General features: G+C 37.0%; 2 protein-coding genes across 4 annotated transcripts in view; both read right to left on the reverse strand.

Annotated features, from left to right (window-relative positions):
- IQUB (IQ motif and ubiquitin domain containing) overlaps positions 1–5,818 on the reverse strand; it is a 259,797-nt gene extending 253,979 nt beyond the window's left edge. For all 3 annotated transcript variants that reach the window (XR_003795298.1, XR_003795297.1, XM_029233994.1), the window contains exons 1-2: positions 5,698–5,818; positions 468–892 (exon numbers count right to left, since the gene is read on the reverse strand). Coding sequence is in view for 1 of the 3 variants with exons in the window: in XM_029233994.1 (XP_029089827.1) it covers positions 468–888 (421 nt within the window). In the remaining 2 variants the exon portion in view is untranslated. The remainder of the gene's footprint in view (positions 1–467; positions 893–5,697) is intronic.
- Positions 5,819–13,457: 7,639 nt separating this feature from the next.
- Positions 13,458–26,807, reverse strand: NDUFA5 (NADH:ubiquinone oxidoreductase subunit A5). Its single transcript, XM_029234481.1, has 5 exons — positions 26,708–26,807; positions 26,356–26,400; positions 22,111–22,227; positions 16,885–16,950; positions 13,458–13,761 (listed from the first exon to the last, which is right to left on the reverse strand). The coding sequence occupies exons 1-5, from the start codon at positions 26,726–26,728 to the stop codon at positions 13,660–13,662; spliced, it is 351 nt and encodes a 116-aa protein (XP_029090314.1). The 5' UTR covers positions 26,729–26,807; the 3' UTR covers positions 13,458–13,659.
- Between the last annotated feature and the right edge of the window lie 356 nt (positions 26,808–27,163).

Raw genomic sequence — 27,163 nt, forward strand, 5'->3', positions numbered from 1 at the left:
TAATATAAAGTTAACACTAAGCAGAAATATGGAAATATGTAAAAGCAACGAGATATGTAGAATGAGTACTGTATATGAAACTAGAAAAATATGGTGTCAAGTTCCCATCCCACTACTTGCTAGCTATGTACAATTAATTCCAAAATGGCATGCAAAAGAATTACAATTATACTCAAAAATTTCTCCCTAAACATTTTAAGAACCTATTTTATTTTGGAAAAACAGAGAGACAACAGTTTAAAATTTATTGATGCTCCTTTATTTAGGGAAGTAGATACTGCAGAATAAAGGAGAGGCTTCACACATAATTAAGAGATTCAAGTGGCATAGCCACAGAGGTTTGGTGGATAAGAGAGTGGGAAAGTAATATCAAATATAAAATAAATCTTCAAGCAAAAACAAACAAGAAAAAACAACCATTCTTCAAAATGAGGCGGAAAAAATACCCTATCATCCCTAGGTAATACCTGTTGCTGACGAATCTTTCATTGATGTTTTCAGAGATTCCTTTACAGTCTTTATTTTTTCCAGAAATGCCAGAGAATCTTTTGAATATTGTTCGGCTGACTGCACTGCATTATCAGACTTAGCTAGAGACTCTCCACCATCTCCTGGAGAATATGAAACTTGTTCATCTGCCGTAACGTCTTCCATGAGTTGCTTGACATCATTTAGTTCCAGGCTTAAAACGCTCTGGTCACTCGGCTCCTCAACCCGTTTTTCACGGCCCCCACTAGATGGTTCTAGTTCAGATTCACAGTCTTCAGTTTGATCTGACTCTGGAACCTCTCCTGAGGGAACTGGAATATTGGTAGTCCCAAAAGCATCCTCTCTTTCTTTTGATGAATCAACATTCTGAGCATCAGATCCTTCCTCCTGGTCAGACATTGTCCTGAATTAAAAAAAAAAAAAAAAAAAAAAAAAAAATATATATATAAATATATATATATATATATATATATATATTTACTACACTGAAAACTTCTACACCAAATATCAAATTCATTGCTGGCATACAGCAATGTTCATAGTATACTACAATGTGGCTCATTATTTTTTTAATATTATCTTAGTAATGGCATTAGGTAAAAAACATTGGTGAATTTTTAATAAAAATACCACAGAAAGTAAAAATGTGTACCAAAAAAAGAACCTCAAAACACAATAAATTTGAGAGAAATATTCTATGAAGAATATATTTTAAAAATTCTAAAATATATTGTCATCTCTTATTCAATGAACAATGCCTTGTGAAAGAAAAATTTTTTTCAATAGCCTTTTTTCTAAAAAAGTCTATTTATGCTTCTGACATTGCAATTGAATAGAAGCTCCAAGGAACCTGACATCTCCACAGCAATTATATGCTGGAAAGTACACACTGTAGTAGCTTTGCTCTCACAAATTGTAGCAGAGGTGTCCAGTGACCTCTGTCCCCCAAAACAAACATATCAACAAACAAATGTGGGTTGATCTTGGAGCTAACTAAGGCCTAAGCTACAGCATCCAAGACTTTTAGCTTGGGAAACAGTACGACAGCATACAGGAGCTTGGGCCAGGGTGGGCCAGAGCAGCCCAGAGCCAGGCATCAGAGGCAGGAGCTGGATCAGTGCAGTGAGAAGCCAGTATAGCCAGAAGCCTACCTATAGAGGTTGGCAGCCAGGAAAAGGGGATAGGGGAAGTGACCCTGAGGCTGATTTCCGAGGCAAAAGCACAGGGAAGATTAAAACTTGAAATAGTAGTGAGATGGAAAAGCTGTGTTTGGAACTTTCACTTAAGCATAGATCCTTATGGAGAAAAAAATTAACCTTAGTGAAGTTCTCTGGCTACCAGATGACAAATTAAGAATAATTAATAATAATAATATCCTGAATAAAAATGTATACTTGTTGAATTCAATGAATACAGCATTAGAGCTGAAGAGAGAACTAGTGAACTGGAAGATAAATCAAAAGATTTTATATAGACTGTTGCAAAGAGATAAGGATATGAAAAATATGAGAGGTTAAGAGCCATGGAGAAAAGAATCTCCCTGCCAACTCAAGGGGACATGGGTTTGAGCCCTGGTCCGGGAAGATCCTACATGTGTGCAGCAACAAAGACCCAACACAGCCATAAATAAATAAAAGAAAATTTTAAAAATATATATTAAAAAAACAACAAAGAGTGTGCAACAGAGACTGCACGTAGCCTGTGAAGCCCTTTTCAGAAAAAGTCTGCCAGCCCCTGATCTGGCATGTGTTAAATTGGAGTCCTAGAAGAAAACAAAGATGGAAGGGAGAAAATATCATAAAAGGTAATGGCTGAAAATTTTTCAAAACCGATTAAAAATATGAATCTACAGGTCCAGGAAGCACAATATAAAAATATACTTAACAGGATAAATAGAAATAATTCATAGCCATTTATATTGTAATTAAATTACAGAATAACAGAAAATCCGAAAAGCAAACAGTGATCAAGGACATATCATTCACTGTTTTGAATTATATTTGCTGGCATTAATGCAAAGGAAAGAAAAGTAAAATCACTGCAATTTCTCATCAGAAAAATAGAAGCCAAGGCAATAAAAGACTAATTAAAGGAAGGTTAGCACATGACTAATTAAATTAGCACATGACTAATTAAAATAATAGACTAATTAAAGCTATCAACCCAGAATTGTACACCCAGCAAAACTATCTTTCAAGAAGAAAAACAGAAACATTTACAGACATGTTATCACCAAGATATCTGCTCTAAAGGAACTTCTAAAGGATACAATTGAAGAGGAATAAAATGGGCCCAACATAAGTCTGAAGTGCAAGAAGGAAAGGCAAACAAATAAATCATAAACACATGGGTAAACCCAAATAAATATTGTCAACACAGAATAATAGCAGAAAATTAAAATATGAGACAATAAGAATATGTAACTGGGAAGGGAAAGATGACAATAAACTATTATCAATTCCTTATACTGTTTAAAAAATTGAGAGCTATGATATTCTTAACTCTAGACATTGTTAAATTAAATATGCAGAGTTAAACTTCAAGAACAACCAATAAAAGAACTGAAATAAAGTTTTAAAATTCCGGAACAATAAAGAGAAAAAAAATGAGACAAGACTGAACAAAACGTCAACTTTTAAGAAGTTCGAGAAACTTCTTTAGGCTCTCACCCACACACAAAAATCTTCCTTTTGGTTATTTTCTCCTATAACAAAGTTTAGTGGCCTGATTAGAAAGAGAGCACCATAAAGAAGCCTTAACTCCTAGCAACATAATTATCTACCCTTTTTGGAGAATCTGAGATAATGCTTTTGTTTCTATCTGGTGGGTCATCCTCCCCCCAAAATGGCCAAGATAGCATCTTCTAAAACAGCAACAGCAACAAAATCAAAAACTTCTGCTCTTCAAAAAAGACAACTAGAAGAATCAAAAGGCAAACCATACACTGGGATGTAGTTTTTTGCAAAACTCTTAATCTGATAAAGGACTTGTACCCAGAATATACAGAGAACTTGCAAAACTCAATAATAAGAAAAAAAAAACAGTGAAAAAAATGAGGAAAAGATTTAAACAGATCCATCACCAAAGAATATACACAAGAAAGCAAATAAGCAGAGCCAGGACAAGATTGAGGCAAGTGTGGCACCTGCGCTACCTTATACACGCACTTGCACCTGAGAATAAATGCCTCCTAAAATTTTAGACCTAGTTGCCTCAGTTGCCTCACTCTAACCCTGGCCCTGAGTACAAGCACATGAAAAATGCACAATATCATTAGTCATTAGAGAAATGAAACTTCATATCACAATGAGATTTCACTACACATCTATTAGAATAGTTTTAAAAAAATTTTAGCCCAACAATAGCCAGTGAGTATGAATACAAGTGGAGCTCTTTCTTATACCTTAAGGCAAAAATGAAAACTGATATAGCATTTGAGATAACTGTTTGTCAGGTTTCTTGTAAAATTAAACACATTTATCATATGACCCAGCAATCTGTATCCTTTACCCATGTGGAATGAAAAACTACATTCACTCAAAACCTTCACACAAAAGTTAATAAAGGCTTTATTTTTAATCACCAAAAACAGGAAACAACACAAACGTTCCTTAGCTGAGGAATGGATACACATACTATGATGCATTCATAAAATGGAATACCACGCATAAATAAAAACGAATAAACTATTGATACACACAACATGTGTGAATCTCCAATAAATTATGATAAATGAAGCCAATTCTAAAGGCTACATACTGTATTGTTCAATTAAGTGAAAAAGCAAAGCTTTTGGATCACAACCTCCAGAATTCCCTGGGTAAAACAGAAATTGAGCCTGGTACACAGAGGGCAAGGAGAATCGAAGAAAGAGGCAGACCGCTCCAGACTGCAGGTGGCAGGTTTAATAAGCAAGGACACTTACAAAGGAGGTGTCTTAGGCAGCCTAAAGACAGTAAATCTCAACATCTACCCGCCAAAATCCTGAGTTTATGAGATCTTAACTGGGTTCAGTCAGGTATACGGTTCCGATGGTCTCAATAGCACATCTCCTAGTTCAGGAACAATGGGCAGAAGGTACATTCCAAGGACAGGGGAGGGGGAAAGAGCCTCCGATTGCCCCCCTGGGTAGTGGGTAAACCGGAGGTCATGTCCTTTCAATGACCTCTCCTCCACCAAAAGCACACACCAGTATGTACATTGTTACAGATACTACTTTTGTATATGTGTAGAATACCTCTGGAATGTGAACTGGAGGACAGGGAGTTGGGGAACATGGGTGCAAGACAGATTTTCACTGTTCATTCTTTTTACTGTTTGAACTTTTAATTATGTATTCACGGGTAAATGTTATAATCTTTAAAAAGTTGTTTAAAAAGAAAAAAATACACTCTACTATGATTGCATACAAAAACGTCCCCCTTTCACCTACAATGCATAATTTCGTTGGTATATCCAGAATATTAGTGTAAGTAGGTATGGCAGGGTTCCGGTTTTCCCTTCTACGAAATAGCCTTGTTGAGCTTTTAAGTTTCTTAAGAGGGCACAGCAAAGACCGTGGGTGGCGAGGAGTGAAAGAGGAATGTCTGAAAGCGCTCTATTTACTAAAAAGTAAAAATGGTCACCATGGATGGCTAAACATTTTCTAATGCCAGACTGGGTTGCACACACGTCTTGCTTCTATATTATTAACCGTGATAAACACTCGGGGTGGGAAGTGAGGTACACCTCCTAGCTTGATGCCGCTACTCCTGAATCCCAAATTAGAGATAAGAGCCAGAAAAGGAGCCAAGAAGGATGGGATGCTTTGCACAGTTTTTGGGTTTTTTTTTTTTTTTTTTTGCGGTACGCGGGCCTCTCACTGTTGTGGCCTCTCCCGTTGCGGAGCGCAGGCTCCGGACGCGCAGGCTCAGCGGCCATGGCTCACGGGCCCAGCCGCTCCCCGGCATGTGGGATCTTCCCGGACCGGGGCACGAACCCGTGTCCCCTACATCGGCAGGCGGACTCTCAACCACTGCGCCACCAGGGAAGCCCATTGCCCAGTTTTTTAGGCAAAGGTGAAACATTCCCGAGTGGCCATACAGTCCCCAGAGCCCAGGTTGCATCAACGCCCCGCACAGAGCCCTCGGAGTCCAGCGCCTTAGTCACCCGCTCAAGGTCGGCCTAGGGGTCAGGCCAGTCTAGGGCACCCAGAACCTGTCCTCCTACCTAAGAAACGCGGTTAGTCGGGCAGAAGCGATTTCCCGGGTTCCTAGAAAGCCGACTCCACACGCCGAATTCTGTTTCCGGTTGTATCCTAGCAACCTCCCCCGCACCACTCCCGCGAGAAGAGGCGGTGCCCGCGCTTAGAAAAAAAGGGTCGAGCGATGAAGCCAGGGGAGGGGGCGGAGCCAGGGGAGGGGCGGAGAGAAGGAATGAAGCAGAGGTTGGGGCGGGGTGAGGGAGAGAGCGGATTCGTTACCTACTCGCTACCTAGGTCCGAAAGTGGTTCTGATGGTAACCACTCTCTAAGCTGTCTTTCACACTTGTGAAATGACACAGTTCTCCGAACCAAATACTGACAGCGATTCGCGCTATGGATATAAAAAATCAGGGTTAGAGAAAATGTAAATATGAAGTGTGAGTGAGGACTTAAGCAAAGGAGAACACAGGTGTACAACAGGTGCCTACTTGCTTTTCTTAAATTTGGAACTTGGCTCTTAGCTCCCTTGCAGCCAAACAGAAAAGGGAGATAGGAGCTATTAAATAATTCCCCTTTTAAGTCAGGAGAAGCAAAGCTATTGTTAATCACTGAATTATAAACGCTTTATTTTTCCTATGACTATAAATTCTTTAAATTGAGGTTTTTAAAGAAGCACGTATTATTGCGGGAAAGGATCAACTGTGTTCCTATTGTATATGTAGTAACAAACTTCATGTGGCTTCATAATAGCTAACATTTATTATTATTTGTTACTAAGCACTTACATATACTTCTAATTTAAATTTTACGATTTTTTAAAGGAAGAACTGTGATCAGCTTCCTCTTACTAATGAGGAAACTAAGGCTCAGAGAGGTTTGGTGGGGGAACCAGAAATAAACCCAAGCAGTGTGACTCCAGAACTTCCATTTTAAACCACTATTCTATGCTGACTTTGACCTAAAACCGTTTGATATTTAAAAAGGATGTAAGATTAATAAAATTAAAATTTGTGTTATATATAGTACAGGTCCATTCTTCCTTCATAATGTTCAATGTCTTCATTTCTTTATGCCATTCTGTTGAAATTGCATTCTCCTCTCCCCAATAACTTCCTAATGGCCAATGTAATTTTTTTCCGTCTTTATCTCATTTTAAAATAGATCTTACTAGAACAATATAAAATATGTGTTATATTCTCAGATGAAATTGGCTTTGCTAATGGTTTTAGATTAAAATGCTTTTTGGTTTTTTTTTTTGGCTGCACCCGGTCTTAGTTTCAGCAGGATCTTTAGTTGCAGCATGCAGGATCTTTTTTTAGTTGCGGCATGCCAGATTTAGTTCCCTGACCAGGGAGGGAACCTGGGCCATCTTCATTGGGAGGTTGGAGTCTTAACCACTGGACCGCCAGAAAAGTCCCAAAGCATATGCATTTAAATCATTTCATGAATCAACATATTCATGAAGAGCAGAGAAAAGGGCATTTTGATAACCACTAGGGTTAGTCTCTCATGAATAAACCAGATGTTGCTGGAGATATGCAGACAAATTCTTCCCAGTGATCCCCTACTCCCATCTTCAAAATCATAATGTATCTTAAATTTTACTAGTAATGAGAATTTAATTGGTTTTAAACACTCACCTTTCTGGGTCTCCTGTTTAAAATGTATCATTCACTGCCCTCCCTGTTACGGACAGTATGAAAAGCTAGATTTAGTCATAGAGGCAGGAGATGGAGGGATGAAAACATGGTGGTAGATAACTTAAGTACTTCACCATCTTAAATGTGACCTGATACCCACTATATGTTCATATTTTATTTATAGTTTGCTGTGGAGGTGATTTTATACAACTCAGTTTTACAATATAAGCTTAAGTTAATTGGTAGGCTTCCCAGGTAGTCTAGACAAGTTGGAAAGCACATCAAAATCACATACATATATATGTGTATATACACACACAAACACACACACAGATATACGGTTGTTTGGTTATATAAAATAAATGTAAATGCAAGCTGAAAACAACCAATCAGAAAAAGACCCTCAATTCTGAAGGTGGAAAAGTAATTTAAAATACCATTTTACTTTTCACCATAAACCTTTGCATTTTTCTCAGGATTTATTGCCCAAAATGACTTATCTTTATTTCTCATGAAATAAGAATCCACCTTTATTTATCTCAGCTTTTATTTATACATTTCTTTTAAAGTATTTTTATTTTTACAAAGATGCCATCTAGTGGCTTTATGAAATCAAGCATTTCAAAGTATTTCCCATTGTTATTTCATGCTAAAATGCAAATGAATGAATCAGAAAAAAATATTAGAATAATTTAGACCAAGGACCTGAAAATTATTTCTTTAGAAATTATCTGTAAGAACTGAATTTGGATCATAATACCTTTATGAGCTTGTTAAGAGACTGGAAATACAGATCCATAGTCCCTTTTCTGAAAATTTAAGGGACAGATGTGTTTGAAATTAAGGTTTTTTTCAGATTTTTGAAAGGTAATATGGACATATACTGTATATTCTGTAACACCTTCAGTGGGTCTGGGGAAGTACTCCAGAAGCAAATACATTAATACTTCTGTAACAAAATATATTCATAATCACATTAAAGTGGGATAAAGACCATAAACAGCCTTTTCTCAATTCAGGTCAGGTTTTGCTTCCAAATAAATTATTAAAACACTTCCCATTTTCAAACATTTTTGGAGTTTAGAATTTAGATATGGAATTGTGGACCTATTTTACCCTAAGAAAAAGAACCAACCCTCCAGTCACAGAAAAAGAGAGTTAAGTGAAATATTATCATAAAATAGTAATGTTTACCTTTAGAAATGCCTAAAATGTTTACCTGAAAACCAACATATTTGAAGATTATGAGAAATCTCAAAAAAGAATCTCTGCAATGCTTTTCATTTAGTCATGTATAGAAAGAAGCTAATTGACCATACATATCATGTACGCACACAACAAAAAATAAGCAACTAATATAAAACAAAAGACCACTTTGAAAACTCTATGTTAGCAATGTGTGGCAAGTTAAATTTATGAGTTCTATACTACATTCCAAAAAAAATTTTTTTTAACTTTGGTTTTCTATTTCTTGTTTCTATATATGATTTGCCATGTTCCCTTTCCCCTGCCTCTGTTTATGAAACCACGTGTTGAAATGTCATCATTCTCAGCCCAGATCCATTGTGTGACTCTTTTGAGCACTGTCGACCCTCATTAGACATGTAATATGAATAAGAAACAAACTTTTGTTGTATTAAGACACTGGGATTTAGGGGTAGCCTATTCTAATTCACTATTTTTCTCATATTTTCCTTCACTAAGGAGAGTTTTGGCTAATTACCTCTAAATGAAAACATTCGAATAAATTTCTTCAGTCCCCATCAATAATTCAATTTCTGTATCACATTCCCACTTTGATTTTGTTGGGAAGAAATTTTCCTCTACCCTTCCAGAGTCTTCTGCCTGGTCAAAGAATTAAGTTGACATGAGACAGATTAACAAGAGAAAATCACACAAATTTTAATAACACATACATGGGAGAGACCCAGGAAGACTGAGTAACTCACCAAAGTGGCTGAAACCCTCACATTAAATACCATCTTTAGCTAAAGACAAGAGGATGTTATGGGTAGTGGTTTGGGACTTCAGAGGGGAGGAAGCATTTCACAAGGATATAGAAGAGCGAATGTTTGGTAAATAAATGTTTGCTGGGCCATGCAGAGACAATGGAACACGGAAGTTTTAACAGACTTTGCTAGGTTCCTCCCTGTCTATACACCTAGTTCATACTATACTTATGTATGGTGATAGCTTCCTTCAAAATTTCTTCCCGAGTCTTTTAGGCCTTGATTGTTTTCAGCTCAAAATAATCTGCATACCACAGACGTATTGGGGTGGCAAGTTTTGCTCCCCTACAATTTCTTGTGAATTCTATTGAAAATAAACCTCTTCATTCTCCTCTAAACCAAACTCCTATCTTCTCATTTACTTTTTTCTCCATTGTAATTGTAGTATAGGCTGCCATCCCACCAAGTACTGAGTTTCAAAGGAAATTCTGACCTAAGATGCAAAATACTACTCATGGTATGTTTGGTGATTCGTTGCTTTACCCTAGACCCCAGAACACACTTGCATAGGCAGTTCCTTTAACTTCCATTTGTCTATATAGCCCTTGAGAGTGGGAGTAAAAAGAAAAGGCTGATATTAACCTATATGTGGGAATTTTCTTCGATGGAGCACTGTTGATTTTCTCCCTTTGAAGAAAAAATGTGAGAGTAGCAAACTGCCCTCCAGTGATTAAGAAGCCTGATATAGATAACTGGGGACGTGGCAAGGGTTCAAGCTCTAGTCAGTCCTCTCTTCAGTTGGAGAACACGGTAGGCAAGGTCCTGCAAGACCTGAAGATCTTGGCTTTTTGAGAAAAATGAAAGTGATCTTCAATTTCATGGGAGAGTTCCTGGGTAAACAGTAGAACACAGACTCTGGAATACTGTCTTGGCTGTTAGAAGGAATTAGAAGAGCTGGCCCAGTGGGAAGGCCCATTTGAAAAGCCTGATGAAGCATCAGGTAAAGAGACTTAACTTCTGAAGGCAACACAGCAAGTCTTCCCATTGTAGTAGGTCCTAAATTCAGCTACTTAAGAATCTGGTGACAAGAGTCATGTGGATTTGAGGAAGCTCTCACCTGGACCCAAGTGAGAGGCAGGCAAACCGGCTAGGTTGACCAGCTGGGTTGACCCGGGGAGAAGTTGCCCTGCACTCCACTTTGCAAATGTGGACGAGGCAGCCCTCAGGGACCCTTGCACTTAAGAGAGCTGGCCTCAGGGCCTCTGGGGCCCCTCCAGCTCAGAAATGAAGGCTGACAGGTTGCTCACCCCTGCACCCACCAGCATCACAAGAATAATGTAAGCTGCCTGATCTTCTCCATTTGATAGATTTGACAGAAGATTGCTTTCCTTTTTATCTAGTATCCTAAGCTTCATTGCTGTGCTCAAAAATAAATCTGCTTTGCCTTGTAACCACAAAAAAGCTCAATTAGCTTCACTTCTCTAACTATACTTTAGGATTGGAAAAGGAAATTAAAACAGAGATAAGCTTCCTTACTTCCATCCTCAATTCTGAGGGAAAGGAGTCAGGGAGTGGAATAATGGGGAAGACGCAAAATGACACCTGAGGTCTGGCGGCACATGATGGCTGCCACTGCTGGCATCATATCCTTTGTATTCAGAAAGGCAGACAACTTCCCAGCTTCTCCTGATCAGAAAGGATGGCAACACTCAAGGCTGAGCCATATCCTGTGTGCCCAGGATAGCCATGGCTTATACCTATTATTCTTATCACACTTCCTTTCACTCTCACAATCATTACACAATGAATTATATGCTTATCCTAGATATAAGCCATTTTCATCCCAAAGGAAAGAATGCCAGAAATTTGAATATTCTGCACTCAGTCCACAGACTGGAAAAAGGGGGCATCACTTTGCTGCTACTTTCTTCTTTGTCTGCAAAGCTCAAACCGATTAGCTTCTTTTTCTTGAGGTGCCTGGATTAGGGTGATTTACTTGAATGAGACCTATGAGGAGCCCAGGGAGACTGAAATGGGCCACTCGGAAAACTACTCAAATTAGTCTAGAAGCCACTCAGCAACAACTGAAGATCTTTAAATAGAAGAATCAGCTGCAACAGATCAGGAAAGGTTAATCTGGAAGTTTATAAAAAGCACCTGGAAAACATCTGCAGCCATAACAACAATCAGGTGTAAGATTATAGGGGCAGTTGGAATGGCAGCTAGGAAGTGTAAAAGAGTGGACCACACAGTGATGTCTTTAAAATACCTATCCCATTAACATTATCTGCCTATGATTCATATGAAGATTTCTGTACAAAATGAAATCCAGTTTATTACTTTAGTTTTTTATAGGTACTTTGACAGAAAAAGTTAAGAAAGCAGATCTACATTCTTTTTTTTTTAGATCTACATTCTTTTGGTGCAGTCCAACCAGTACAGGGAGGAAGGACAGCATCCCAAGAATATTCATAAAAAAAAATATAATGTTTAGGAGCATGAGTTCTGGAGCAAGACTGTCTAGGTTCAAAAGTTAGCTCCACATCTTACTATGTAACCTTGGGTATGTTATTACACTGTCTCTTTGCCTCAGTTTCTCCAGGGTCCCCATGTTGCCTAATTGCAGGGGAGCACTACTTGCAACTGAATTCTGGTTTCTTTTTCTGGAAAAATTTGCAGGATCTCACTCTTAAGAGTTGTAATGCAGATCTAATGAGTAACATTAGTCAAGTACTTAGAAAATTGCCTTTTCTATTAACAAACAGTCATTATTATTATTACTGACTACTACTGCTATTCTACAACTAGCATTTTAATTTCTAATGTAAACATCATATAAGGTCCCCTTTTATTAACAGCCACAGGAGCTCTGGTGGTGAAATATATAAGATGCCAAGGACCAAGGGAGAAATGGAGCTGGAAGTATGTATCAAGTCATCTTTCTGTTTTCATGTAACCAAAGGACCTGAAAAAATTGTTGGCCAGAAAAATAGCTTTAAAGCACCTATGCAAACATGCTTTAAGATCATATATTTTGACCTCAGTAAAATTATATATTAAAGCAAATGGTTAGAACTGAAAAGGAAGATATAAATCATAAATTCAACTTCTTTTACAGAGAAGGAAATAAACAGGTTCTTTTGAGAAACTGACCACATGCCTCGACTTAGTCACTGAGTTCACAGTAGTGCTAGAGCCTGGGAATGAGAGCCCCTGGACTCGTCCCCAAATGCTTTTCCCACTTCCCACACAGAAGCTTCCTCTTGCAGTCTGACTGCTAAAAATTAACTCAATCCACTTTAAATATTCCTTTAGCATTCAATTTACAACTATATAAGGGGAGAAATATTGGAAAAAAAGAAAAATACATTTTTTTCCCTCATTCCAAAAATTCTAAAAGGTTCTGTTTGGCCACAAGAGATAGCAAAACACATATATACATGCACACATACACACACAAAAATAAAAGTACTTTGTTCTTATCTTTGAAGGTAAGAACTACCAAATTTAAATACATAGAAATGATAGGAGGCTAGGTAGAAAAGGTGAGGACATATGAAAAGTAATTTTATTTTTGTTTAACCTTAAACTTACCAAACTGCTTCTTTCTTTGAATAGCATTTATCTTGTTTGATACCCAGCTGCACTCATATTGGAAATTAGTGAAAACTACTTAATGATTCCACTTTGAAGTTATAACCATACAACTAAGATGTTTTGAATATAAGCCTATCTGTAAGTCAGATAAACTTTAAGAACTCTTAGTGTCTCTTCTTTTACAGAAATTCTATCTCTATCCTACTGTACTTCAGTTGATCAAGAAAACTAAAGGCAAAGGGCCAGAAAGCTAACTTCCTTAAAAATGAGACAAAAGGAAAAGTTTTTCCAACTACCACTATAAATAAAAATTTTTCTTTCAAATACCAAATCAATTTTCTCAAGTGTACAATGAATTCTAATTTGATAGGTATTTTTCTTACTACTTCACTTCAAACAGTGACCTATAAATTTGTTTAAACAATAATAATAATTAAGTACCTTTTATGTTTTTTCAGAATAAAAAAAATTAAATGATGTGTTGAAGATACTACTAAAAATACTTCACCTTTTGAATATGGCCCCTGCATTGGAGATCTATAGGAATTTTTCCAATTAACTTTCAAATCTTCCCACAACATTTCTGTCTTAAAAAATATTTTTGAAATAATTTGAATGAATGCTCTACAAATCAAAAACTGATTCACAAGTCCCTATTACATAATCAACGATTTTATCAAGTCTCCTATATATGTTCTGTATCAGTTTTCTTGATTATGTCAATAATATGGAAATATTTTTAATACAACAGAATATTTAATTACATCAGTTTCCCATAAACACACAAGTCATTTAATGATGTTTATATTGGCCATTTCCATTGGTTGGCAAGAGGCTCTTCCACTAAAGGCTCCCATGGTCTCCATTGCACCATTTTTCTTGCCAGACTTAGTTCATTTTCAGCCTGTTAATAAGAAATTTTTAAAAGATCGTTTGATTATATTGTCTAATAGATATTTATCACAGCTAATAACTGAAATATAAACTAGTAGAGCTACTTCTTTCATATTAATACATAATAAGCTGTTCCACCATCACATGTTGAACATCATTAATTAAATTACCTTAATTCTCACAGCTACACAATCATCATGAGTAAGAAAGGATGGCTTTTGATTTCTTCTATTTGATTAAAATTTGCTTTTATAGTGTTCAAAAGTTTAGTTGGTGAGTTTTTGATCTTAATTGTCTGTTTCACCATTTAGACTACAAATTCTCTGAAGAAGTATGTCTCTTAATCTATGTTAATGGCTTTCAAACTTTATTTTACCATGGCCCACCGCTTAAAAACATTTTTTTTTTAACTAAGGGATCCACAAGATGCACATACAACTAAAACAAAACTAAAAATATCATCACCTTTACTAGCTGTCATACACTCTATTTTCTATTGAATGTAAAAAAAAAAAAATACTAGTCACAATCCACCTAAACTGATTTCATGATCCATAATCCTTTAGACACACAATCTGTAAAATTGTGATCTGTGAAGTGTAAGAGAATACAATAGTTGTATTTTTATTGATCAATCAAATCAGTTTCCTTAATCAGATTATGTTACATTTAATTTTTCCTCTCAAACACAATTTACAACACATTTAACAAATATATTTTAGCTATCTTTTTTTTTTTTTTAACATCTTTATTGGAGCATAATTGCTTTACAATGGTGTGTTAGTTTCTGCTGTATGACAAAGTGAATCAGCTATACATATACATACATCTCCATATCTCCTCCCTCTTGCATCTCCCTTCCACCCTCCCTATCCCACCCCTCTAGGTGGACACAAAGCACCGAGCTGATCTCCCTGTTTAGCTATCTTCTTATTTCACATTTTTTCCACAGCAAAAAGACCTACGACAACTCTGGCCAACTTAGAAGAAGAACACTGTTGAACACTTGTCAGGACATCAGAGAAAGAATTCAAACACAGAATGAATGCTTAGTTTCTATCAGAGGCTATAATTATCCAGTTAAAAGGCAATGCCTCAGGACTTCCCTGGTGGTGCAGTGGTTAAGACTCTGAGCTGCTAATGCAGGGGGCCTGGGTTCGATCCCTGGTCCAGGAACTAGATCCCACATGCATGCTGCAACTAAGAGTTCGCATGCCACAACTAAGGAGCCGGCAAGCCACAACTAAGGAGCCCGCGAGCCACGACTAAGGAAAAAAAAAAAAGGCAATGCCTCATTTATGCCAGTGGTGCAAAACAGCCAATCTATGTTTAGCAGCAACAGTCTAAATGTATATAAACAAAGAGTTAAAAAGAGTAGATAAACAGAAATCTGGGGGTAGAGGTATTTCCTAATGCTGAAATGAGAAAATACTGATTAAAACAATCCCTAAGGATGACTCTCTCTCTGAATGCCCTTTGACTTTTGTCTCTTGAACATTCATGCCTTCTCTATGCCCCCAAAAAGTCACTGCATGCTGAGGAGGGTTCCTACCCCTGAACACCACTTAAGTCAGCCCTACTTCAGGGAGCTGGACTCAGCTGGCATGTGGTGCCTGTATCCACTCCCTCCCTCTTCTCTGGCTTCCGACACACTACCCTTTCCTCATTCCTCTCATACGTCCCTCTAGAAATGGGCTGTCCAGTACGGTAGCCACTACCTACCTGTGACTACTGAGTGAGCACTTGACATGTAGCTAGTTCAAATTCAGATGTGCTGAGAGTATAAAATACACACCAGATTTTAAAGACTTAGTATAAAAAAAATGTAAAATGTCTTAATGTTTTACATTGATGATATGTTTCAATGATATTATTTTAGATCTACTGGGTTAAATAAAGCATTATTAAAATTTAACCTTAGCATAGCGCATGAAAATTTGAGAACTGCACAGATAACGTAAAAATACTTAATGTACCCTAAGACTGTAACTGCATGATAAATTAATGTACTAGCTAAAGTTATGATCAAAGTGAAATCAGGTAAAGAAAGAGGAACAGAAGGAAGACAATAATAATAAGTTTGCATTAAATTCCCATAACACTTTATCTAGTACCATATTCAGCCTGGCAAATGAATAGGAAGGCCAAGAAAATAGGCCTCTGAATGACTGAAACAGTCTGCTGTCTGAATACTCCATTCTTCTTTTAACAGAGCCATCTAACAATTCTTTCAAATTTATATATTATGTCTATTGGTAAGAGATTTTGATAAAATCAAGCAAGAAAATGTAAGAAAAAAATGTTTACCTTTTTTTTAAATATGAAAAACGTAAAAATTACATGAAACAGAATTAAACATTTATCAGACCCTTATAAGGGGAAGACATTCTAAACCTATATATAATATTGGGAAGGAGGGGAGATTAAAAGGGGAGTGGGCAGAGGGAGAGTGATTTGACCAAGTAAAAAATTTTAAAACCTCTACATATGGGAGAAAATAGTTAAAGTCAAAAGGCAAAGAACAGACTAAAAAAAGAAAAAAAAAAAAAACAATATAGCAAAAATTTAAGGTTAATATCTTTTATTTGAAAAAAAAACTCAAAGAAATATATAAGAAAAACACTAAAAACAAATGACAGAGTAAAAACTTTAACAATATAAATTACAAAACACGAAATACAAAAACATATTTTAAGAATTTAACCTTCAAGAGTCAAAAATAAAACTACATTTTAATTTTATGACTCAAAAGATCTGTATTTTTCCATATTAAAAATATAGTAACCCTTTAAAATGTAAGAATATATGTATCTAAAAAGATAAATTATTCAAATAGCAATAATACTGTGTTGCTAATTTGAACTAAGGGAAGGCTAACAAGAACATGCTAATTAAATTCTAAACTTCCAACAAAAGCCTCATAAATTCAAATTGTAATCAATGATAAATATTTAACTGACATACACATGTCAGAGTATGCATTTTCTTATGTGGTTAGTCTTCTATTGGATGAATTGATATAAATTAAAAAGTTTAGTTTTCCTTTCTTTCCAGAATGTGAGTTTTGTACCTCTATAACATTGTGCCTTTGAACATCTGAAGCTAAACATCTGAATATTCAACTTTTCTTTACCTGAAGAATCACCTCTTCTATTTGGCCTCCCTGAAGTTGCTCTTCTAATTTTTTAACATTTGGTTCCTATAATTTAAGGGAAAAAAAGAAAAAAATAGTTAAAGAAGCACAAAAAGCACTTAATATGACAAATATAATTAATTTTTCTTTCATTGTACCCTTGCTAATTTTTACCAAATATCTGGTTAAGAGCCATTTCATCTCTGTACTATTTTATTGCTTTTCTGTCTTAACATTAAAAGTGTTAAACGTTTATTGATGTGCTTATCAAGGGTAAGAATATGATGTTTAATTCAGTTTTTCTAAAATATGGATTTTAAAATAATACTTTATTTTCTTAGTACTTCCTATATTTCCTCTTAAGCATTAGCATTAAAAATAAATGCTACCCTATGACCCAGAACTCTACTCCTAGGTATATGCCAAACAGAAATGCATAATACATTAACCAAATGACATGTTCAAGAATGTTCACAGCAGCATAAATTATATCCCCAAACCAGAAACAATCCAAATGACCATATATAAGAGAATAAATGAATAAACTGTAGTATTCGAATATAATAGAATATTATAGAGAATGAGAATGAACAAATTACAACTATATGCAACAACATAGATGATTCTCTCGAACATATTATTAAGCAAAAGAAACCAGACAAATACATATTGATGATTCCACTTATAAAAAGTTCAAAACCAGGCAAAATGAATCTGTGGTGTTAGAGGTCAGAAGAATAGTTATCTTCAGGAGGGTAGTAACCTTGAGAAGAACAAGAAAGGGTTTTGGCATTCTGGAAATGTCCTCTTTTTTGATTTAGTGTTGACATGTGTGATTACTTTGTGAAAATACATCAAGTTCTATGCTTATAATGTCTGCACATTTCTTTATGTACATTATTCTTCAATAAAAGGTTACCTGAAACTATCACAACATTGTTAATCGGTTATACTCCAATATAAAATAAGAAGTTAAAAAAAATAATTAAAAATAAAATAGCCACTGTGCTTCCCCACTTTGACTCCAAAAAAAAAAAAAATGTTAATATAGTAACTAGAACATTCAAAGACATATATTTATTTTCTAGTTGACCAAGCTTTTTGAGAGCCAGAAACCCATGATCTATATACACACATGCATATGTAAATAAGGTGTAAATAGGGTAGCTTCCTGGCCTATAAATGGAGTAAAAAGAGGGAGAAAAAAAAAGTTACTTTCTACAGGAATTGGCATCTGTCTCAGGGCATCTGCTGGCTGACCCAAGATATCTGTATGGCTTGCTCCTCCACTTCCATCAAAGTCTTTGCTCATACATCTTCTTCTTAGTGAGAACCACTCTGATAATTTATACTGTGGTAGGCTGGAATAATGCCTCACAAACTGTACATGAACTAATCCCTGGAATCTATGAATGTTACTTTATATGGCAAATATTACACAGATATGATTAAGGATCTTGGAATGAGAAGATTATCCTAGATTATCTGAGTGAGCCCTAAATACAATTATAGGTGTCCTTATAAGAGAGAGGCAGAGGGAAATTACACATGGAAGAAGAAAAAGTAAAGACTGGAGTGACTCAGCCACAAGCCAAGGAATAACAAAAGCCACCACAGCTGGAAAAGGCAAGGAATGAATTCTATCCTAAAGCCTCCAAAGGGAGTGCAGGCCTGCCGACACCTTGATTTTGGCCCCTGATACTAATTTTAGCTTCCAGAAATATGAGACAATAAATTTCTATTATTTTAACTCACCAAGGTTGTTGTAATTTGTTACAGCAATCATAGAAAACTAATACATATTGTAACACCCCTCATCACCCTCATACACACCATTCTTCCTTCTTTAATTTCCTTCACTGCACTTACTATGTTCTAACACACTATGGAATGTACTTCTTTTTTTTTTGCAGTACGTGGGCCTCTCACTGTTGTGGCCTCTCCCGTTGCGGAGCACAGGCTCCAAACGCGCAGGCTCAGCGGCCACGGCTCATGGGCCCAGCCGCTCCGCGGCATGTGGGATCTTCCCGGACTGGGGCACGAACCTGTGTCCCCTGTATCGGCAGGCGGACTCTCAACCACTGCGCCACAGGGAAGCCCTGGAATGTACTTCTTTATTCAGTTATTTTTCCTATTTATTTCTTTGCCTCCCATCATTAATGTATAATCTCCAAGGCAGGGATTTTTATGTTTTGTTCATTGCCATGTAGGCACTAGCTTCCATGCCCAGAACCATACGTAGCATATGATAGACATGCATTAAGTGTTTCTTGAATAAATACAAAGTAGTTAGAAAAGAGAGGGAAACAAAGCAGATGAACATGTTTGAGAAAGACTGTTTAACTCAAAATGACTGAGCTATGAAGCCAAAAATTAATAACAAAACAGGGAAGCTGGTCACTGTCATGATACCCAGGAGGGAGAATGTAGAGAAGGCAAGGAATATTCAACATTATTTTCAACTCAGGAAAAGCCTGTGTTGGGAAAACAATTCAAAATTTGTCTTACTTAAGTTGGGTCAATAATGTGAGTTTTATTTACTAATGGCATAATGCCACCAAGCTTAATAAGGTACCATGTACTGAATGCTCACTATATGCTTGCACCTGTGTTGAGCACTGTACATATATTACCCATTCAGTCCTAACAACAAGTGTTCAAGGCAGGCATTATTATATCCAAGTTATAGATGAGGGAATTGAGACAGAGAAAATGGGCACTATGCCAACTCACAAAGTATTAGAGCTGGGATGAAAATTTTGGAAAGACCACAAACCAATGCTTTTCACCACTATGCTATTACTATCTCCCTAGTATAATCTGAAAAAAATATTTACTTTTATTTCCATTTTAGGCTTAGACACTTTATAATCATTACAATATTCCCTGAAGATTCCATGGCTCTATGGGTGGGATTAAAAATCTGCGTTAATTTTATCAAACAGGATTCAGCAATACAGCTATTACATAGCGCTTGGTGTTTTTAAAAATTATTTGTATACAGCCTTTTGGATAAACAAATATTTCTAAGGACCTTATTCAGTGTCAGGCACTAAGCTAGATTCTTGGGATAAAAAGATGAATGCAATTCACAAGTAGCTTATGGACTAGTACAGAAGACATAAAAGGCTTCACAGAGGAAGTGATGGATCTTGAGGACTGAGTAAGAACTGCCTGGCAGACAAGGTAAGGGTATTCCAGGAAGAGGGAAGAGAAAATACAAAGAAACCAAAAATAAAATTGCATGGAACTCACATAACTGTCAGAAGTCTGGTATTACTGAAGTATAGTGTACAAAACAAGAAATGACAAGATAAGACTGAGAAGATAACTTAGAGCCAGATCTTGGGGGGGCTTCCATACCATGCTAAAGACTTCATCCTATAAGCCAGTGGCTCCCAAACTTGGCTATACGTCAAAATGATGCAGATAAAGGCAGCTAGATGAGTTTCACACAACCAGCCCAGCATAAATCCTTAAATTCAGTCTTTGAGAAACACTGAACAGGAAACCATAGTAAGGGTTTAAGCAAGAAGATCTCATGATCAGATTTACATATTGAAAAAAAAACTCTATTGGCAGTGTGGGGCATATAATGAAATATGATAGAACTAAACACAGACCAATTTAGTTATAAGGCAACTGAAACAGCCTAGGTCAGAGAAAAGAATTTTAGAACTATTAAGTGAAAGCAATGACAGTGAACTCTTCTTTGGGTGACATTGGCAAAAGTAAAGGAGAATATAAGGATAAGTTTTCTTTTTCTTTTAAGGTAGGAAAAAGCTAAATACATTTTGAGGCTAACTGAAAGATGATAATAAAATGGAAGGCTAAAAGAGAAACAGAGAAGAAATGATTAAAGGGGAACACGGTTATGGAGAAGGAAAGCAGAGAATAAAAGACAGCTGAAGAGACGGACCTCATGAAAAGAAAAAGAAATTTCTTACATGAGATGGGAAAAAATGCATAAGCCCATTTTCCTTAAAGAAAGATGAATTCAAAAGAAATGTTAATTTCCCCTTTAGAGACCTGTAATCTGTGAATTACTTCCAGAACTGCCAAGATAAGAATAAAAGCTCCAAATCGAATTGCACTGTTTTGCCATATACCTGCAGAAAATGTAAGAATTCTCTCTGGACTACAGAGTTTGGTGATCTAATAATAAGAAAACTATATTAGGGCCACTTATTACATGTATAAGTGGTCCTAAACTTTTGGAGTTTATGAACACTATTTTGGATAATTACAAAAGTCCATGAAATAACTGCTAGTGTGGAAATTTAACAACAGTGCAATATAGTTTGATATAAAAGAAGTAGCAGCAGTCTATTGTGTGTCTGTCTAGGGCCTTTGATTCAGAAGCTGTAAAATGCTTGTATTAGTCTTCCTGGGCTGCCATAACAAAATACCATACATAGACTGGATGGCTCAAACAAGAAAAATTTATTTTCTCACAATTCTGGATACTGCAAGTCCAAGGTCAAGGTACGACAGAGTCCGTTTCTGGTGGGAGCTCTCTTCCTGGCTTGCAGACAGCGACCTTATTGCTGTGTCCTTACATCGCAGAGAACACGAACTCTCTGGTATCTCTTCTTAGAAGGACACTAATCCTACTGGATCAGTGTACCACTCTTATGATCTCATTAACCTTAATTACTCCACACTGCAGGGTTGGGCTTCAACATATGAATTTGGGAGGACACAAACATTCTGTCCATAACAAAGCTCAATATAATTTTTGGTAGTTAAGAGACTAACTTGGTCCTCTTCTTTTTATAACAGAGCACTTTTTAAAATAGTTATTCCTGACAGTTGTTAAACACAATATACATATTTTTTTCGGTTTTGTTTTCATTCTTCTCTACTCTAAAACTAGAAAAATGAAATAAAGATTGATATATCTATAGATAAGAAGTAAAAGATCAATAAAGGACTAGACAGGTAAGAGAGATAAATGAAAGCTATAATGTTAACTTAAGGAAGGGACTTGATCTTATTCTTTCACTCCTGTATTTATAGCGCCTGTCATATAAAAAGTACTCAATAAACAGGAGTTTGATGAATGAAAGGGAGAAAGGATGGAAGAAATGCATGGAGGGAAGGAGAATAGAAAGGAGAGTCTGCAGAATATGCAAAAAGTAATCAACTGAATTTTTTATTTTTTTTTGTTAAATGTTGCATTGGATACCATACATCCAAGAAAACAAAATCAAGTTAGCTACTTACCGCTTTAACCATACTCAGCCTCTCATTTGTAATCTGTTCTGTATACTTTCTATATGCTGCATTTTTAGGGATTTGTCCAAGAACATCAAGAATCTTTGTATACAATACTTTTAGCCTCTGAAAAGACAAAAAATACAAATTTCCAGTTTAAAATGTCACCAAAGATTTAAAAAGTCTCACCGATTATTAAAAAAAAAAAAAAATTCACAACTATTTTTTAAAAAAGCATTTAACTTTTCCTTGCTGCAACTTCTTCATGTCTATGCCTATCGATCCCTTTACAGCTTAGGAAAAATGTGAATATAAAGATGGAAACTTTTCATATTTGTATGTATGACAAAAGTTGTACAGAAGTTAAAGGTATGATAACAAAAATAAAACTGCATTCTAACTTATTGCTAACAATCTTTTTGGTAAATTAAATCACTTACTAAATCAGTATGTCTCAAATTGAGGTCCTAAGCACTGCAAATTCTGATTTTTAAAAAAATTTTTATTTCGATTTCTATAGAAATAGAAAAATATATAAGCAGTATATTATCAGTATGATCAAATTTAACGGAATGTAGTGATGATACTTCAGTGCTTATGCTTAGTGACTATGATCAAGTTGGTACGATGTGAAGATTTCACCGCAGGCTCAACAGAAAAAAGCAGCAAGAAAACTGAGTCACTGCACATATTAAAGCAGCACATATTAAAGCACACTGAACTTAAAGGTCAATACAGCAGCCAGCAATAAAGTCATACGATAAAAAGTTGTTATAGTAGACCCTAATTCACAGTTCATAAATATTAAGTATAATCATAAATATACATATGTGATGAGAATATTTCTTTGAAATTTAATTTGAAATTTGTTTTAGTTTAATTGTATGAAACCGTAGATGCTAACACCTAATTTCATTCATATATATTCACCATATATATGAATAAACAAAACCAACCTTAAGGGCCTCTAAGAATCATTTTTCTTAAAAAGTACTCTGCGTATTTAGACATTACTTCTATATTTGAATATGATGTTCTGTAATAGAGGGTATTTTACTATACTAATGTAGAGCTTGTTAGATAACATAGAATCTAAATTGTGTGTGTGTGTGTGTGTGTGTGTGTGTGTGAGTGTGAGTGAGGGGTGGTTTAGCCTCATTTCTTCTCAGTTTTAGCAAAGGGCATGACAATAGAAAGGCCTGGTAAGAGACATGGATTCTAAAATGGGGATGTTAATAATATCAGCTTCATAGGATTTTGTATAACTTAGAACAGTACCTGGCACACATAAGTTTCAATAAATGTTAGCATTATTATTCTATTGGGGAAAGAAGAGTCACATCAGCAGATGTCAGAGAAGGTTTCATAGAAAAGGCAGCATCTGAGATAGACCTGGAGGGATGGTAGGACTTAGACATTTGAAGATGTTAGAAAAGGCAATCTTACACATAGAATACATACAGAGGATTGAATGGCAGAAAATACAGGTAATGTAAAGTAATTATTATATAGTTCTATTTCCCTTGAACTGTGTTGTCTAATATAGTAGCCACTAGCCAAATTTGGCCACTGAGCACTTGAAATGTGACAAATCTGAACTAAGATGTGCTGTTAAGTGTAACTACACACTGGATTTTGAACATTTAGTATGAAACAAAGACTATAAAATATCATTAATTTTTTATATTGATTATATATTGAATGGTAATATTTTGGATATGTTAGGTAAAATAAAATATATTAACTTTTTCCTTATTAAAAAAAAGTGACTCCTAGAAAATTTTGTACTACAAGCATGGTTTATATTTATGACTTGCATTATATTTTTATTGGACAGCACATGGCTAGAATATAGGACACAGAGAAAATGCTTTGGAGATAAGGTTGGAGAAAAAACAAATCAGACTGTATGTGGTTCTGCATGGCAAGTTAAAGCATTTGGGCTTTATTATGTGGGCAATTAAAAGATTTAGGGAAATTGTGATTAGATGTGTGCTTCAGAAAAATTAATCTGGCAGTAGTGAGTTAAAAGAATAGGATAAAGGAGCAACAGAGAAGAAGGCCAGTAGCAAGGTTGTTGCAATTCTCTACACAAGAACAAGGGACTAAACTGTGGTAATAATAGTAGGACAAAAAAAGAGAGGTCACAATGGAGAGTTGTCATAGAAAAGGATCAACAAAATTCATCGCTGGAGTGAACATGAAGATAAAACAGTGTAAGAGAAGTATCAACTATGATGTCCAATTCCCAGCCTGCAGAGTAGAAAGACTTTGATACCATCAAGAAAAATACTCCACAGTGGAAGAAACAGATTTAGAAAGGGAAAACCATGAGTTCAGTTTTAGACAATGAGTCTAAAGGCATTATGAACTCATAACGAGTACAAGACATTAACTCAACAAACATTAGTTACTGAGCACATACCATGTGCTAGCATAGTTCTAGCAGTGAACAAAAGAATAAAAAATCCCTGTCTTGATGATAACCTACAGTCCAGTAGAGAGAGACAACATACAAGATAAATCAGTAGAATACAGTCCGTTGAATAGTGATCTGGAGAACCACTGTAAGCACTTTTGTATTTAGAGTGAAATGGAAAAGCAGTGGTGAATTCTGAGGAAAGGAGTCACATGACTTGACTCACATTTTAGCAGGCTGACTTTTGTTGAAAAAAGATCAAACTGAGGCAGTGAAAAGCAGGGAGAGGCAGTTAGGAAGCAAATGCAATTATCCACAGCCATGATGATGGCGGCTGAGAATACGGTAGTAGAGGAGGTGGTGAGAAGTAATCAAAATTTGGATATAGGGCTTCCCTGGTGGTGCAGTGGTTGGGGGTCCGCCTGCCGATGCAGGGGACACAGGTTCGTGCCCCGGTCCGGGAGGATCCCGTGTGCCACGGAGCGGCTGGGCGCATGAGCCATGGCTGCTGAGCCTGCGCATCTGGAGCCTGTGCTCCACAAGGGGAGAGGCACGACAGTGAGAGGCCCGCGTACCGCCAAAAAAGAAAAAGAAAAAAAAAAAAAAGGATATAATTTGAAGGTAGAACCCAGAGGATTTACTGAAGTACCCAATGTGGGGTGTGAGAGAAAGAAAAGAATGAAAGATGATTTCAAGGCTTTTGACTGAGTGAATAGAAAAATGGAACTGCTGTTCACTGAGATGAGCAAACCTGAGAGAAGAGCAGGTTTTAGGGAGAAGATCAGGAACCCAATTTTGGGCATGTTAAGCTTAGGTTGCCTGCCTGACATCCAAGTGGAGATGTCCACTAAGTAATGAAATATACAAGACTTCCATAAAGGGAGAGGTCAGTGTGCTTGCCACGGAAACCCAAGAGTTATCAGTGTGTAGGTGGTATTTAAAACCATCGGAATGGGTCCAGACACCAACAGAGAGCGAATACAAATAGAGAAAAGACCCAAGGACGAAGTCTTAGAACTCCACCATTTAGAAGTAGGGATATGAGGGATAAGCAGAAAAGGAGAAGGCCAAAAGAAGTAGGGGAAAAAAACACACCAGGAGATTGAGGTGTCTTGAAGCACAGTAAAGTGTCTGATGGACAGTGCCAAATAAGTCAAATGCTGCTATTGGGTGAATAAAGATGAGAAACGTGAGCTGACCATCGGATTTAGCAGCATGGTGACCTTGAAAAGAACAGTTCTGGCCAAGCCTGACTGGAGTGCCTTCAAAATGGATAAGAGAAATAGACCGTTAAGTACAGATAACTTTTGAGTTACCTGTAAAAGGGAAGGAAGGAGAGAAAAGGCGTGATTATAGGAGGGAGGAGAACGATCCAGGGAGGTCTTTTTTTTTTTTTTGGAAGAATGTCCGAATACTGACGGGAAAGACCTACTAGAAGGGAAAACTGATGACAGAAGGCGGCAACTGCTAGGCCGCTATCTTTGGTAATCGAAATTGTACAGAATCTAAGGCACCTAAGAAAAGGTGAGGCGGGGGAAAAGGTGGAAAATGGCGATACAGATCTGGGAAGACACTCGCAAAAGTACCAGTGAGCCACCAGAATGCCACGGAAAAACTCAACAAGAAGATGGTTTGAGAAAGAGATCATGGCAAAACAACCAAACAAAAACGTGGTACCAGATAAACCAGGTACTAAATACCGCTGTTGACTCAAGAGCTCACGCAGTTGTAATTTGGGGCTTGCAATATCTGTATCCCGTTAACCATTGAAGAAACAAGGTCGCAGGGTTCTAGGCTTCCTTGGAAACTCAGGAAGGAAGAAAAGAGGTACATACCTCGTGTGGACTCTCACATACAGCCAATCCCACAAGGCCAGTGGTCTGTTCAAAAAACAAAACACGATTCATGCTCTTTACTACAATTCCCCGCGTACCCACGCTAAGACAAGCAAAACCACTACTGTCCTGACTAAAACTGGCCTAAAACCAGCTACCGGTCTCTCAAAGCCGCTGGTTCGGAGTTTTCTTCTCTCTCTCCCATCGGAGCCGCTAAACTGGTCACCCCTAAGGGCAGAGCAAAATGAGTCCCCCAGAAGCACCGCCAAGCCCGTGACAGTTCCGGCCACCACCCGCGGGCTGACTCCATCCCCACAGTCTAAATTCCGTCAGTGACCTCCACCCGCCTCACCTTTTTCAGCAAACCCGCCATGACAGCGCCGAGCAACCAGGACGCGCAGCCCTCTGGGAACTCGCCCAGACCCGCTCAATCCACCACAGAGGCCGCCATTCCGTCACCTTGGAAACAGCTTGGCCCCGCCCCCTGAGGCTCTTTACCGGAGCAAAGGCGCTGCACCGCCCATTCCTAAAAGAAAAAGTGACGCATGCGCAATGAGTGCACAAGCCTCTAAACCAGGAGGGTGGGGCAAAGGTTACGTTAGGTGTCTTATGTCTCAGCTCCTGTCCCTCTCACGCTGCCTGCCTACCCAAAGGTTGGGGGAAACCCTCCAAGCTACAAAAACACACCAGGAGATTGAGGTCATCGTCGCTCTAGGAACCTGCATTCGTCTTAACGTTTGGTGAATTCCTCTCTTCCACAGCGTAGTGTGCAGTAAAATGAGGGTGGTCGTGGAGCTTTCGTCTAACT

Source organism: Monodon monoceros, unplaced genomic scaffold (assembly GCF_005190385.1).
Source record: "Monodon monoceros isolate NGI ecotype Baffin Bay Population unplaced genomic scaffold, NGI_Narwhal_1 Super_Scaffold_2, whole genome shotgun sequence".
Classification (NCBI taxonomy): Eukaryota; Metazoa; Chordata; class Mammalia; order Artiodactyla; family Monodontidae; genus Monodon; species Monodon monoceros.